Here is a 13390-nt window from a genome sequence, read left to right as displayed (position 1 = left end):
CAAAATGCAAATTTATTGTTGGCCCATGTCGTTTAGGATAGATTTTGAAGGCAGCTCGGACATAGGAGCGTATATTTCGCTTACTAACACTTACTGCATAGTTGGACGAGGTCGGAGCAGCAATGTGCTTAAGTTTCTGCATGAGAATGTAGCAATGCCTATAGTTGAGACAAGTATCAATGGAATACGTAGTGTTGGATCACAGTGTAGGGGAAATAAGCATGGGCTTGTGGTGCCGAACACGATGAGTGACCAGGAGCTTATTCATATGCGTAACTCACTTCCTGAGAATGTGGTGGTGAGGAGGATAGACGAGAGACTGAATGCGCTTGGTAATGTGATACTGTGCAATGATTATGTGGCAATTATACATGCAGATTTGGATGCAGAGACTGAAGAAGTGATCAGAGACGTGCTTCGTGTTCCTGTGTATCGGCAGAACATTGGACAAGAGCCGCTTGTAGGGACATTTGGAGTAATGAATAATCAGGGAATGTTGGTGCATCCTGAAACAAGTCAGGAAAGCCTGAAAGAGCTGAGTGAGTTACTTGAGGTAAATGTTGTTGCAGGGACAGTGAATGCAGGAGGTCCGTGTGTTGGAGGAGGTCTTGTGGTGAATGACTGGACATGTATTGCTGGGGCTAAGACAACAAATGTTGAGATGGCAGTTATTGAAGGTGTGTTTGATCTTGTGGGTGATCTTGACCTGGAAGCAAGAAGACGAGCGATTGTAGATGCAATTGTGCGATAGTACTGCAGCTATCTGAGCTATTAAATCTTATTGATATGATTTCATTCATTTTTATTGATGATAAGTACTGGATTTACATTTATTAACATCCCAGAAATTTAATGATAGGTATTGGATTTACATTTATTAACATTCCAAAAGTTAATGATAGGTACTGAGTCATCTTGATCATAAGATGATATTTTTGTGATTTAAATTTACAGAAACTTTTATGTTCTGCATTACTGGTATGCACATATGAAGTGATCATGATGATTAATCTTTGTTGTCTTTAATGGTATTTACAATGCCTGAATCAGCGATGCCTTTGATTACTGAGTGTTTTCCCTTTAGTTTGTTAGGTGGAATTTCAAACGAGCTTGCAGTGGTGTATTCGCCCTCCTCAAGCTTGTCCATGAAATCATCAAACTCTCTTTCCTCATCAGACATTACATAGTATGTCCTTTTCTTTTCCTTCTCGTTTGGCACGCTTTCACATTTGTTTGTTTTCTGCGGGCTTCTCAAGACATCTATACAGTCTTTTGTGCTCTGCTTGTTCATTGCATAGACGTGTTGCTTCATTATATGCGGATCCACAGTTGAGCAAAGCTGTTTATCATCCAGTTCCTGAATTGAAGTGCTTTTGTTTGGTTCTTCCTTTGGCTTACTTATATCTCCTATATTCCAGTCGTGTTCCATAGATGTCTCAACACATCCGATACACTGACCGTCAAGAATGGCTGACCTGAGCCTGTTTTTCTCTGCATAAACCCTTCTTGCAGCATTGAACCTTAGATCTTCACAAAAATCAACAGGGGATGTGTATCCATGCATCCTGTATGTGTCGAGCACATCCCTGTATATTTGTTTCCACCTCTTGGGATGGATATACGAATACATTGCTGTAATGTACCTTGTTATTGATGCTTCGCTATCGATCCCGTATATATCTACAGCCTTACAAACAACAAGTTTTTCTGTTGATGTGAAATGTTTTCTGTACTCAGGCACCATGTATTAGGGAGTACGCATGAATCAATTCAATTTGATTCAAATAGCAACATCATGCCATTGTCATCATGCATGAATAAGCAAACAAAAGTAAACACATTCACTAATGCACTTATGCAACATGATATTTGCATACGTATTGCCCTAATCATGCATGTTAGCAAGGAAAGAATGCCACCAGAGCACTTGAGAAGAACAATGAATGTACTAAAAAGCACATGCCCGGCATCGATGGGTGCAATGAGATACATACCGTATGCACTTCACAATCTTTTGAGATCGATGCCTATGCCATGGGAGCCTCTCAGGTATGTGCCTGTGTTGTATCATGTATCTGGTGTAATTACTTTTGTTACAGATAAGCGAAGAACTGATGTGTATGAGTATAAGAAGATGTGGAGCGTAGTAAGCATGAGATGTTCCGAGGAGTCTAAGAAGCGTGGAGGGATCCGTGTTCTGAGTTATCCTGTATTTGACGATGAGCAAGAAATCATAAGTTATGGAAGCATTATTGGGATGCCTGTTCCAAAGGGTGTAGAATGTGAGGAAGCAACTGAAAGCTTTTTTTCTGAACAAGGCCGAAGATATTTGTTTAATAGTAAGTCATTTGCTGTAGCAAGGAAAATTGGTGTTTGGATTGAGGGAGGTCCGCATGTTAACAAAAAGCAGTTAGAAGTCATGGTCATGGGAAGAACACCAGGATTAGAAAGAGTGGCGTATCCGTATATGTACAATAAATATGTTAGGCTGCCTTGCATGGAACGATTGCATATGAAGATTGAGTGTGGCTTGAATGCTAGAGAAATAGGATATGGTGATTTACAGAAGAGTCAGTATAAAAAGGGATTAGGAGCATATAAATCAGGATTAGATGAACGTGTGCATATGATACAGTCAGGAAAAGGAAGCAGACATCCTGTCGACATTCCTTTAATGAAAGGTATTTGCTTTCGTGAGGTTGCTGATGGAAAGCCAAGTGTAAAGGCTGTTATGAAGGGATATGCAAAGAACATGGAAAGGAAGCAACAAAGAAGGAAGTGCTCAACGAATGTATTGAAAGGATTGAGAAACACAAGATATTTCCAGAAAACAGAGATTGATTGGGTAGAAGCAGGTCTACAAGTACTTAGTCAAGGACATCTGATGCTTAGTGAGATCTTGAGGAGGAAGAAGTTGAGCTATCTTTTTCTTGATTGGAACTTCAATCTGAAACCTGTGCGTACACTCACGACGAAGGAAAGGAAGAAATCAAGAGTTGGGATGTCTTATCATCTTCTGAGGGAAATGCTCAAGTTTGTGAAGCATGTTGTTGATTTGCATGTTGTATTTAGACAGGGACTGATTGACTGCTATGAATTGATGAATAATTTAGATTATGTGATGTGTAATGCAGGAATACTTACTGGAATGTATAGGTATAAATACAGGATTATGCGGCAGATAAAGCGAAGCAAGGAGATGCATGATGTTGCAGAATATGCTGGAGTGTGTAGCTGGGCAGAACAATGGAGGACGTGGTGCTTTATGCTTCGTGGACACATTCCGCTACTTGAGAGATGTGTTTGCGGATTGATACAGAGGATAGCTGAAGGAAGGGAGTATAGAGCGAAGCCATTATCTAAGCAAAGAAGCGAGAGCGGATATGATGTAGCATTGAAGAGAAGGATAGTTGGAGAGGTGTCGTGTATTTTGCATCCTAAGCAAATAAAGAAGCTTTTGCAACATTTTGGTGAAGCATGGAGGTGTTGGAAGGCAAATGTGCCGTATCATCTTGTGCATGAGCATTTGAAGGAGCTGGAAATGGAATATGAAAAGAGCGATGGTAATCATATGGGATCTGGTAGAGAAAGCCTGAGGATGATTGATGAAGCGAATAAAATAGATGTGAAGAGTGGAGTTAATGAAGAGTTTTTGAGAGTCAAGGCAGGAGCGTTGGTGTGCAAACTGAATACAGGCAGTACAAGTGTTAATGAAGACATGGCTGTGTTTTCAGAAGGATTTGTAAACGATCTGAGTGTGCGAGGTGAAGCAGCAGGAATGAAATATCGGAAGGAGATATTTGAGTTGCAAGGAGTGATTGAGAAGTACATTCGATTGAAGGCGGAGTGGTATATTGAGAGTACTGTGAATGATGTGAACGATGGAAAGAAGGAGGAGAAGAAGCGTCTTGGACGGATTTCTAGATTGTACATGAAGGAGCAGATTGTTGAGCAGGCAGAGTATTTGAAGAATCCGTATTTAAATCCAGTTAATGCGGTTGCTGTTTACAGGCTTGCAGCAGAGTATTTTAAGAGCAAAGAGACTGGGAAGATAGGATTTCCTGATAGGAATGAGGAGAATTTTCTGAGGATAGCGATTGACAAAGTCAAAAGTAATGCAACGGTGGAGGAAATTGAGTTTTTTGATTCGATGTTAGATAATGCTGAGGAGACAGTGTTTAAGATTAAGAGAGCATTGATAACGCAAAGGTCGTTTAAGGAGGTTGAGGTTGGACTGAGGAAGCATGGAAACGGAGCGATTGAATGTTATGGAGTTTGCCCTGGAGAGAGATTGACAGATGCATTTCTGTGTGCGTATTTGTTTTATGAGGCAGAAAGACTCGGAATGTTTCCTGACTTCATTAAGCCTGGAGATGAGTTGGATATGAAATGTTTGATAGACTTTTGCAATGAGATTGGGCAGATTGATACAAATGGTAAGACTGTGGTGCTATATGAAGGAAGGTATAAGGATGTGATGAAGAGGATTGACAACAATCTTCTGTCGAAGCTTTTGAAGCTTGTGATTGATCCTGTACTTGTGGATTATATGATCAGCCGCAACAATTGTAGAATATGTTATAAGGACATGTCGTATACAAACCATGTTGGATATATTAGCGGATTTCAGTTTTATGCGTTTTTGCATAAGTTTTATATGTTTGTGATTGATTTATGTGTTCTGGGAGAGGACATTATGCAGCCTCCAGGGGGGATGATCAAGAAATACCTGAGATGGATGGATGATATATATGTTGTGCTTGAGATGGATGATGAGGATGTTAGTATGCTGATTGAAGAGTACGGGGAGGATGTTGAGACTGTGAGCATGAGAAATAATTACTTTGATGATGACAAAAAGATTGATAACAAGATGAATAAGATGATTAGTGGATGTGTGCATGTAGAGATGGCTACTAGAATGCATCCTTCACTTGGAAGAATAGATTTTAGAGGATGCAGTGTGTTTCCTGTGATACGACTGAGCATGATTGGAGTTGATGTATCTATTTCTGAGACAAGGATTGATGAGAAAGGATCATGGAAGCTATCGAATGGAAAGTATGCGAATTTGGCAGTTAGTGAGGAGAGTGTGCAGGATTTTGAGGGAGGTATTCAACATTTGGTGAGCACGAGTGGATCAGCAACGTTTTTGAAAGTGGCCAAGAGATGGAATACGTTAATAATAGGGTTTGTGATGCGCTTCAGGGAGTGTATATATGGAAGACGAGGGCTTGAAGCCAAGTTGAAGAAGGCTGAGGAGCAGATTAGAAGTGTTATTAAGCGAGGGATGAACAGCAAGATGCCAATAAGGTTTCCAGCAGTGATGTTTTATTCACCGAAGGAGATGGGAGGTCTTGGGATGATAAGCGCAGGAGGTGTTGAGACTGGATCTAAGGAAGCACCAACAGCAGTTATTCCTGGAATAATGGAGTATGCGAAGAGATGGGAGGATGAGTTTGAAGAATCTGAAGCGGTATGGATGGAGTATGCAAGGACAGGCAAAATAGATGCAAGCAAAGGGATTCCTAGGATGGGCACATTGTTACAAAGAAGTAAGGTGCTTTTGTATGATAGAGGATTTAGGATGTGGAATGTGTTTAAGAGACATTTCTGCACAAAACCGGACTGGTTTTGGTTTACTGATGTAAGGCATGATGGGAGGTTATGGGATATTGAGAAGTATCCACAGGATGTTCTGCAAGCGATGGGAGGGATAGACGAGGTTATGAAGCATACGTTATTTGGAGCAACATATTTCCGGCACTTTAGTAAAGTGTTTTGGGAAGAGACGATTATAGATGGAAACAGAAGGATGACGAAGGCACAGAAGCTTGGATTGAATCAAGTTCCCAACAAAAGGTTTATGCTGTGGTGGTCACCTACGATAAACAGAGGAGATGTGTATGTTGGATATCAGGTGCAGCTTGAGCAGACAGGGATTTTCATGCATGGGAAGCTGCCTACGTTGAAGATGTCATTTGTGCAGATTTTCAGAAATGGACTATGGAAGCGAATCCATGAGAGTATTGTAGAAGATCTGATTGATGTGTTTAGGAAGTACTGTGGAGCTAAGAAGATCCAAGGGCATTCGAAGAAGAGCTATCGTGCTGGAAGTAGCAGCGCGGACATTCTGCTTGAAGGAGATTTTTTTGTTTTAGATGTGTTGTGTATATCTGAGCTTATGAATGAGAGAAGTATTGGATCTGAAGAGTTGAAGAATGTGGACGGGCTTTGGATAGATGTGCAGTTGAGATGGGGAGATTATGAAAGGAATGATTGTCATAAGTATTCAAAAAGTAGATTTTTTGAGGGAGTGAGTGATCCATTGACAAAGTATCCTGGAAAGTATGGCATGGTGATTGTTATTGATTTGTGTTACAACACATGGAGTGTGTATGGGAATATGAATGAAGAACTAGCGATTGTTCTGAAGAGATCTTTTGCTACGATAATTGAGAAGAATTCAATGCTAATTGTACTGAGAGAGAGGATCAGGAAAGCACTACAGCTTTATACATCTGATGTTGAGATTGTGCGTAGTAGTGGAGATCTTTTTAGTTCAGGAATGATTATTGATAGCAGATGCCTGGGAAGGAAGCAAAGAGCGGTGTTTGCATTTGATCCAGGTAATGGGAATTTGTACTTCAAGAGTTATTGTCTGAATGGCAAGAAGATCCGAGAGGCAAAGCAGCTTGCAGCGAAAGATGTGATTTCGCTTGTACACGATCTCAACAGGAAAAGTGTGTCTGTTACAGATGATATGATTGATGCGGTTGAGAATGTGATTGTAGATTATCCTTCTGTTGTTGTAAGGTCCTTGTGCTCTGGAATTCCATTTTCGAATGTGATGATGCTTGGGAATACTGATGCGAGTGAAAAGATGCAAAGTGTTAATTTGTATGGAGGATGGAAAGAAACAAGTAATTTTACGAATTTCTGCAGGTTGCTGCTTGTGATGCAGGGACTTGAAGTTGATGATAAGAAAGTGATTGGAATGGGAATAGACAAGATGTGGCCAGTGCTTACAGACAAGGAGTGGATTGAGTGTGAGATGAGACTGAAGGATTTGATTGTTGAAAAGCATTGCAATGTGTATGGAATTGATTCTCAAAGATTGACTGCTGGAGAGACACGAGATATTGTGTTTGGGATAGGAATTAATGGAACGAATGTAAGGACAGATACAAAGGTTGATGTGGGAGTAGCGAGAGAAGTAGAGTTGAGCTCCAATATGAAGGATAGGACAGATAGTGTGATTTTTTTTGGAGAAGGAAATGGATGGAGAAAATATTATCTATGCTTTGAGGAGGAGCAGAAAGGAATGCAAGGATTGAATAACAGATATAAGATTGGCAATGATGAACATGGAAAGTGTATGGAAGATGCATGTTATTTTAAATATGATGAAATGATTTCTATGAGCTTGATTGAAGAGTTTATTGAGATAATGGATCCACATGTGCCTATGTTTGCACTGGTGGTGATGATTGAAGGAAGAGTGTCATTTGGACTGATTCCACAGTTTTTGTCATCTGATGAGATATGTTCTGTGAAGTATGTTCCTGAGTGTGTTATTTTAGGGATTATCGTGAATAGAAGAAGGATGGAAGAAGTTGAGAGAATAGTTGAAAGGTATGATATTAGGGATCCATTGGTGATATTCGCTGGTAAAGAAGTTAAGGCTGAGAGAAGGATCCGAGGAGAGTGGAGTGAAGTGCAAATTAATCTAGTGGAGGATTCTGGAGTGTTTTATGCGCCAGAGATGTGGAATTATAACTTCTGCCGACATCTTTATGATGATGGATTGAAGTATGAATGGAAAATGAGAACTCCGAGTGTATTTTATGATGGGTTTTCACGAGTTGGGCACTTTTGTAGGTTTTGGAAGGAGCCAGAAGCGAGAGCTGATGCAGAAGAAGAATGTAATTAAATGTATGTGCTGAAGATAGAGGTTGAATAAACAAAACTGAATGATCCCTTGAGATGATTGACATAAACCTGATCAGAGATGATAGTACACGATGCAAGGTGATAGAAAGTGAGAAGAAACGGTTTAGAGATGGAAGGGCAGTTGACGAGGCGCATGAACTTGATAGGAAAAGAATAAGGATGAACTTTGAGCTTGATGAGATAAACAAGAAAGTGAATAAACTTAATCGGGAGATCAAGCAGCACTTCAAGGATGGCGGGAAAAAAGAAGATAGTGAGGTATGTAGCCGTGTGGAGGAGTCTGAGAGACTGTGTAATGAAGCTGATGATCTGAAGGAGCAAGTGAAGGGGGTCGAGATGAACTTGGCAAGGGTGATGAAAGGAATAGGAAATTTGGTGTTTGATGAGGTTTTTGTTAGCAATGATGAAGAGAACAATATGGTGGTTGGGTCTTACAGGAGTGAAAGGCGACTTGAGCAGAATCCTGAGCCTTTTTCTGTGCTTATGAAGGATTATACTTATGCAGCGGCTGGAGCAAAGGTGGTTGGACACCGTGGATATTATTTGTCTGGTGCGATGGCAAAGTTAGCGCAAGCGCTTGGAAGATATGCGATTGACTTTCTTGAGAAACATGGATATGTGTATATACAGACGCCTGTGATGCTGAGAAGAGACGTTATGGCAAGGACGTCGCAGCTAAGTGATTTTGACGATCAGCTGTATAAGGTTGAGGATGACATGTACTTAATAGCAACGTCTGAGCAATCGCTATCTGCGCTGTATATGGAGGAAAGAATTGTTCCTCAGGATCTTCCGAAAAAGTTTTGTGGACAATCTCTTTGCTTCAGAAAAGAGGCAGGTGCACATGGAAAGGACAATGCAGGATTATTCCGAGTTCATCAGTTTGAGAAGATTGAGCAGTTTATTGTGTGTGGGCCTGAAGAGTCTGAAAAGCATCATAAAGATATGATGAGGATATGCGAAGAGTTTTACCAATCACTTGATATAAGCTACAATGTAGTGAGTATTGTATCAGGTGCGCTTAATGATGCAGCAGCAGTCAAGTATGATCTCGAAGCGTTTTTCCCATGCTCTGGTAAGTACCGGGAGTTGGTTTCATGCTCTAATTGCACAGATTATCAATCACGTGAGCTTGACATAAGGTATGGGATTGGAAAGGACAACAAGCGTAAGGTGTACGTGCATTTGCTGAATGGAACGATGTGTGCTATTCAGAGGACACTTTGCTGCATTGTAGAGAACTACCAGTGTGCAGAGGGAGTAATGATTCCGAAGGTTCTACAAGGATATTTTGGAGGCAGTATTATCAGCAACACACCAAATAAATGAGATTAGCATAATGGATCTGCATAAAGAGCATGTGCATTGACTAATGATTTACTAATGATAAGATAGTTATGCAAATAGTCTTGTGAATTGGTGGCTTGTTCATTGGAAACCAAAAATTTTACCCCATGAAGCAGGAGAATGCGTCTTGCAGTGTGTCTGGGAGAAGCACCAGGAAGTTTTTTGTTGATTGCACAAAGCCAGCTGAAGACAGTTTGATTTCACCTACTGAGATGCAAGCGTTTCTACAGCAGAAGATCAAATGCAGGATTGGAAAGAAGGAGAACCTTCTCAAGGTGTCAGTGACCGGAAATGTTGTTGAGGTGTCAGTAACCGGCGGGTTTATTGGCAAGCAAGGATTAAAGTGGCAAGCAAAAAGGTTTTTGCACATGAAGAGGTTGCTCTCGTTTGTGAAAGTTTTTGCAAAGGGCGATGATGGATTTGAGTTCCGTTATATCAATGAAGAGAGCAATGAACAGGAATAAACTGATGATTTATTTTAATTTTATTGGTTTGAGAACTCAAATGTTTTTTATGAGTATGAATTGAAATATGTTGATTTGTGCATAGGCTCTACCCTTTGAATGAGTGTTTTGTTTACTAATGACTTTAATGAGGAAATCTACCAGATTCTCAGGTATTATTCTGGCAAGTGTTTGTCATTGATGATTTCAGGAGGCTCTATACTGAAGTGTCTTGATGATTGCAGGTACGAGCAGCTGGATACGTCCAAATGGGATATTTTTTACTCTGATGAGCGAGAAGATCAGGAGCAGTTGAATCATACAGCAGCTTGTGGATTCTTGAACAGAATAAATGCAAAAGTGCATCCGATAGACACATCTGTGCCACTGGAGAAAGCTGCCATTGAATACGCAAATGTTCTGAATGGGATTGTGATTGATGTATGTTTGCTAGGGATAGGTGGGGATGGACATATTTGTTCTTTACTGCCTGAATGCCCTGAACTTGATTCCTTGCTTTATGTGACTGCTTTGGAGGGAGATTTTACAGTGTCACCCAAAAGAGTGACTATTACACCAAGGTACATCAATGAAAAGGTTAAGGAGCTGATATTTGTAGTTCCTGGTAGCAAGGAGAAGAAGATTGAGCAGCCTGATAAAAGCATATTGGCAAGAATCAACAAGGATTATGTTGTTATATTGAAAAGATGATTGAGTTATGCAGTGTCATTCAATAAATGATGAGTGTTGGCGGATATGTACCAGATGAATGACGGATTATATGAAAATACCATTATATTTAGGGATTGTATTGAAAGTATTGATAGAACAAATGTAATCAATAAAATTTAATAAATGATGCTTACCAATTCACTTCATATCTCGATATATTAGAAATGATGAATACATTGCATGGTTAAACTGGATGTATTTATATCTTATCATATGCAATCAAGTATAGCCTTATCTTAAATAATTTTATATAATCCAATGATACATAACTTTATCTTATACAATCACATAACATTCATGTACACCTAATACAACTTTAGATGTCCTGAGATTGGTGTAAGTTGATCTCGAAGCGCAGGTCCAAGAACTACAACCGTATTTGCTCCTGGAGGCACCTGTGTTCTGCCTGCATCATACACAGCATGGTGACGAATCCCTTTTAATTCCGTATCCTTTATAATCTGCTCTATTTGAGCACTGCTGCCCTTCAACACGATCTTTGCCTCTCCATTCCTCTTCCACTCCTTTCGTAACTCATTGTTTCTGAACAAATATGTCATCACCTTAGACATCCCGTGGCACACTTGAGAAAGCACCTTTCCCTTTTCCATCTTGTAATCGCTATTCACTATTATAACCAAGCCATACTCTCCCTTCTCAACGCATCCACTATTCTTTTCATTATCTGTAGTTATGGCTAGGTATCCTAAAATAAAGTCAACAAAAAGCTTCATACCTACACACACTACAAATGTGATTAGAATCAGCAACATATTGCTAACAATTACATTCCTTGCCCCACTGAACGAATCTTTTAGCAAACCAATGACTGATCTGTAAGTCAATATGATCGACATGATAAACTCATTATGCATACAAGGGCATGTTGTATAGCACATGATTCATCAAAGTTTGATAACAATCCCAAACGCCACATCATCAGATACACAAATTCATATGTATTTAAAACTCTAGTATCTTTTATTTACTCTAAATTTATCTTTTTTACACAGGCTCCTGTGTGTTCGATCATCCATAGCAACATATCCCTGTGGACTGCACATCTCAGGATACTTCCTGTAAAACTTCTTGTATCCTCCTTCCATAACATATATTTCAGGAACACTCAAGCGCGGATATGGATTCTTCATCCTATCCATGTTTCTAAGGCACTGTGCAAGTCTCGGTGCTCTTATTGAGGAAAACTCACAGTGAAAAATCAGCACCTTTGGACTCCTCAGCAATGTGGCAACCTCTCGTGATGTGCTTATGTTTATTGCATTAACTATGTGCCCTCCGTCATATTCATATGCGAACCTGCAATCAATAACCTGGTACTCTATATCATATAAACCCTCAATCACCTGTTTTGCAACATCAACAGATATTCTTTGGATGCTGTCACTCTTTCCATATCCAAGGGTAGGCAGGGAAGCCTGTTCTTCACTTCCAAAGTCGTTCCAGAAATCGACTTCTTGCTTCTTCTTCATAGTAGATGCAAACGATGTTATTCTATCCATCTTTCTCATTTTATGTGTGCATTTCCCCCTATTCGTAACCTCTTCTAATGAGCCCTTAGGTAGCCTCTCTTCAAGCATACTTGACTCCTCAAACGGATTGTTTCCAAGTCCTTCAAACTGTACATCATCACTGGACGACCAAAAAAACTCCCTAAATGGTTTGGAACACATCGAATCGGTCGGCAACATACATGCATCACTCTCACTCGAGGCAAACAACAGGCCATCCATCCGTCCAGGGTGTTGTTTGACAGAACGCACAATATAAACTCATTACGACATAAATTAATGACACAATCATTGTCATGCTTGATTATGCAATTACAGCAATTTGTAGGCAAATACTCTAGCTGAAGTAAATAACACAGTATCAATGATGCAAGTAGCAGAAAACGTCATCAAAATACTTAAGACATACCTTGTGAAACGTACAATCAAACACGAAAATATTTGAACCCCGGAACAATACGAAAGATGATAGAGAATTATCTTGAAAAGCTGTTCAGATGTAGCCTACTGACTGAGCTGGAAATAAAACACCTTTGTGAGATGGCAGCAGAAGTTTTCATGAAAGAAGAGAATGTGGTAAGTGTAAAGGCACCTGTTACTGTATGTGGGGATGTACATGGGCAATTCTACGATCTGATGGAGCTTTTTAAGGTAGGAGGTCTTCCGCCGTACACAAACTTTCTGTTTATGGGGGATTATGTGGACCGAGGATACCATTCAGTCGAGACAATTTCAATACTGCTGTGCCTGAAAGTGAAGTATCCGGACAGGGTGTGGCTATTGAGAGGTAATCACGAGAGCAGGCAGATAACACAGGTTTATGGATTTTACGATGAGTGTGTCAGAAAATATGGAACATCTTTAGTGTGGAGAAGCCTCACAGATCTTTTTGATTACTTGCCTGTAGCAGCGGTTGTTGGCAACGACACATTCTGCTGTCATGGAGGACTAAGTCCATCCTTTGAGACTCTAGATCAGCTGAAGAGCATTGACAGGAAGGTTGAGGTGCCTCACGAAGGGCCTATGTGTGATCTGCTCTGGTCTGATCCTGATGAACGACCTGGATGGGGCCCATCACCCAGAGGAGCAGGATACACTTTTGGAAGAGATATAACTGAATCGTTTAACGAGAGAAACGGATTGAAGATGATATGTAGGGCACACCAGCTGGTGATGAATGGATACAACTGGAGCCATGAGAAAGGATGTGTGACAATATTCAGTGCACCGAATTATTGCTACAGATGCGGCAATCTCGCTACCCTAATGGAAATGGATGAATACGGATCATACAGCTTTACCCAGTTTGAGCCGTCTCCAACAAAAGTGGAGATGCTTGTATCCACAAAGATTCCTGACTATTTCCTGTGAATCACCTAGATCGAT

General features: G+C 40.3%; 9 protein-coding genes across 9 annotated transcripts; 6 read left to right on the top strand and 3 right to left on the bottom strand.

Moving 5' to 3' along the window:
* Positions 1–25: 25 nt before the first annotated feature.
* On the top strand, positions 26–751 carry M896_041220 (translation initiation factor 6; the record flags this gene model as incomplete). The annotated part of the gene is made up of 1 exon (XM_014708481.1): positions 26–751. The coding sequence occupies one exon, from the start codon at positions 26–28 to the stop codon at positions 749–751; it is 726 nt and encodes a 241-aa protein (XP_014563967.1).
* Positions 752–1006: 255 nt separating this feature from the next.
* On the bottom strand, positions 1007–1744 carry M896_041210 (uncharacterized protein; the record flags this gene model as incomplete). Its single annotated transcript, XM_014708480.1, has 1 exon — positions 1007–1744. One exon carries the CDS (start codon positions 1742–1744, stop codon positions 1007–1009), a length of 738 nt encoding a protein of 245 aa, XP_014563966.1.
* A 51-nt stretch (positions 1745–1795) lies between these two features.
* On the top strand, positions 1796–7933 carry M896_041200 (subunit of U5 snRNP spliceosome; the record flags this gene model as incomplete). The annotated part of the gene is made up of 1 exon (XM_014708479.1): positions 1796–7933. The coding sequence occupies one exon, from the start codon at positions 1796–1798 to the stop codon at positions 7931–7933; it is 6138 nt and encodes a 2045-aa protein (XP_014563965.1).
* A 53-nt stretch (positions 7934–7986) lies between these two features.
* M896_041190 (seryl-tRNA synthetase) lies at positions 7987–9282 on the top strand (the record flags this gene model as incomplete). The annotated part of the gene is made up of 1 exon (XM_014708478.1): positions 7987–9282. The coding sequence occupies one exon, from the start codon at positions 7987–7989 to the stop codon at positions 9280–9282; it is 1296 nt and encodes a 431-aa protein (XP_014563964.1).
* Positions 9283–9407: 125 nt separating this feature from the next.
* On the top strand, positions 9408–9764 carry M896_041180 (ribosomal protein L22; the record flags this gene model as incomplete). The annotated part of the gene is made up of 1 exon (XM_014708477.1): positions 9408–9764. The coding sequence occupies one exon, from the start codon at positions 9408–9410 to the stop codon at positions 9762–9764; it is 357 nt and encodes a 118-aa protein (XP_014563963.1).
* A 99-nt stretch (positions 9765–9863) lies between these two features.
* Positions 9864–10454, top strand: M896_041170 (putative 6-phosphogluconolactonase; the record flags this gene model as incomplete). Its single annotated transcript, XM_014708476.1, has 1 exon — positions 9864–10454. One exon carries the CDS (start codon positions 9864–9866, stop codon positions 10452–10454), a length of 591 nt encoding a protein of 196 aa, XP_014563962.1.
* Positions 10455–10780: 326 nt separating this feature from the next.
* M896_041160 (peptidyl-tRNA hydrolase) lies at positions 10781–11332 on the bottom strand (the record flags this gene model as incomplete). The annotated part of the gene is made up of 1 exon (XM_014708475.1): positions 10781–11332. The coding sequence occupies one exon, from the start codon at positions 11330–11332 to the stop codon at positions 10781–10783; it is 552 nt and encodes a 183-aa protein (XP_014563961.1).
* A 114-nt stretch (positions 11333–11446) lies between these two features.
* Positions 11447–12226, bottom strand: M896_041150 (mitotic phase inducer phosphatase; the record flags this gene model as incomplete). Its single annotated transcript, XM_014708474.1, has 1 exon — positions 11447–12226. The coding sequence occupies one exon, from the start codon at positions 12224–12226 to the stop codon at positions 11447–11449; it is 780 nt and encodes a 259-aa protein (XP_014563960.1).
* A 243-nt stretch (positions 12227–12469) lies between these two features.
* Positions 12470–13375, top strand: M896_041140 (PP2A-like phosphoprotein phosphatase; the record flags this gene model as incomplete). Its single annotated transcript, XM_014708473.1, has 1 exon — positions 12470–13375. The coding sequence occupies one exon, from the start codon at positions 12470–12472 to the stop codon at positions 13373–13375; it is 906 nt and encodes a 301-aa protein (XP_014563959.1).
* Positions 13376–13390: the final 15 nt, after the last annotated feature.

The sequence above is a fragment of the Ordospora colligata genome (assembly GCF_000803265.1).
Source record: "Ordospora colligata OC4 chromosome Unknown contig_04, whole genome shotgun sequence".
Classification (NCBI taxonomy): domain Eukaryota; kingdom Fungi; phylum Microsporidia; family Ordosporidae; genus Ordospora; species Ordospora colligata.
The sequence above is the reverse complement of the archived record's forward strand: the minus strand, read 5'-3'. Positions and strand labels throughout refer to the sequence as shown.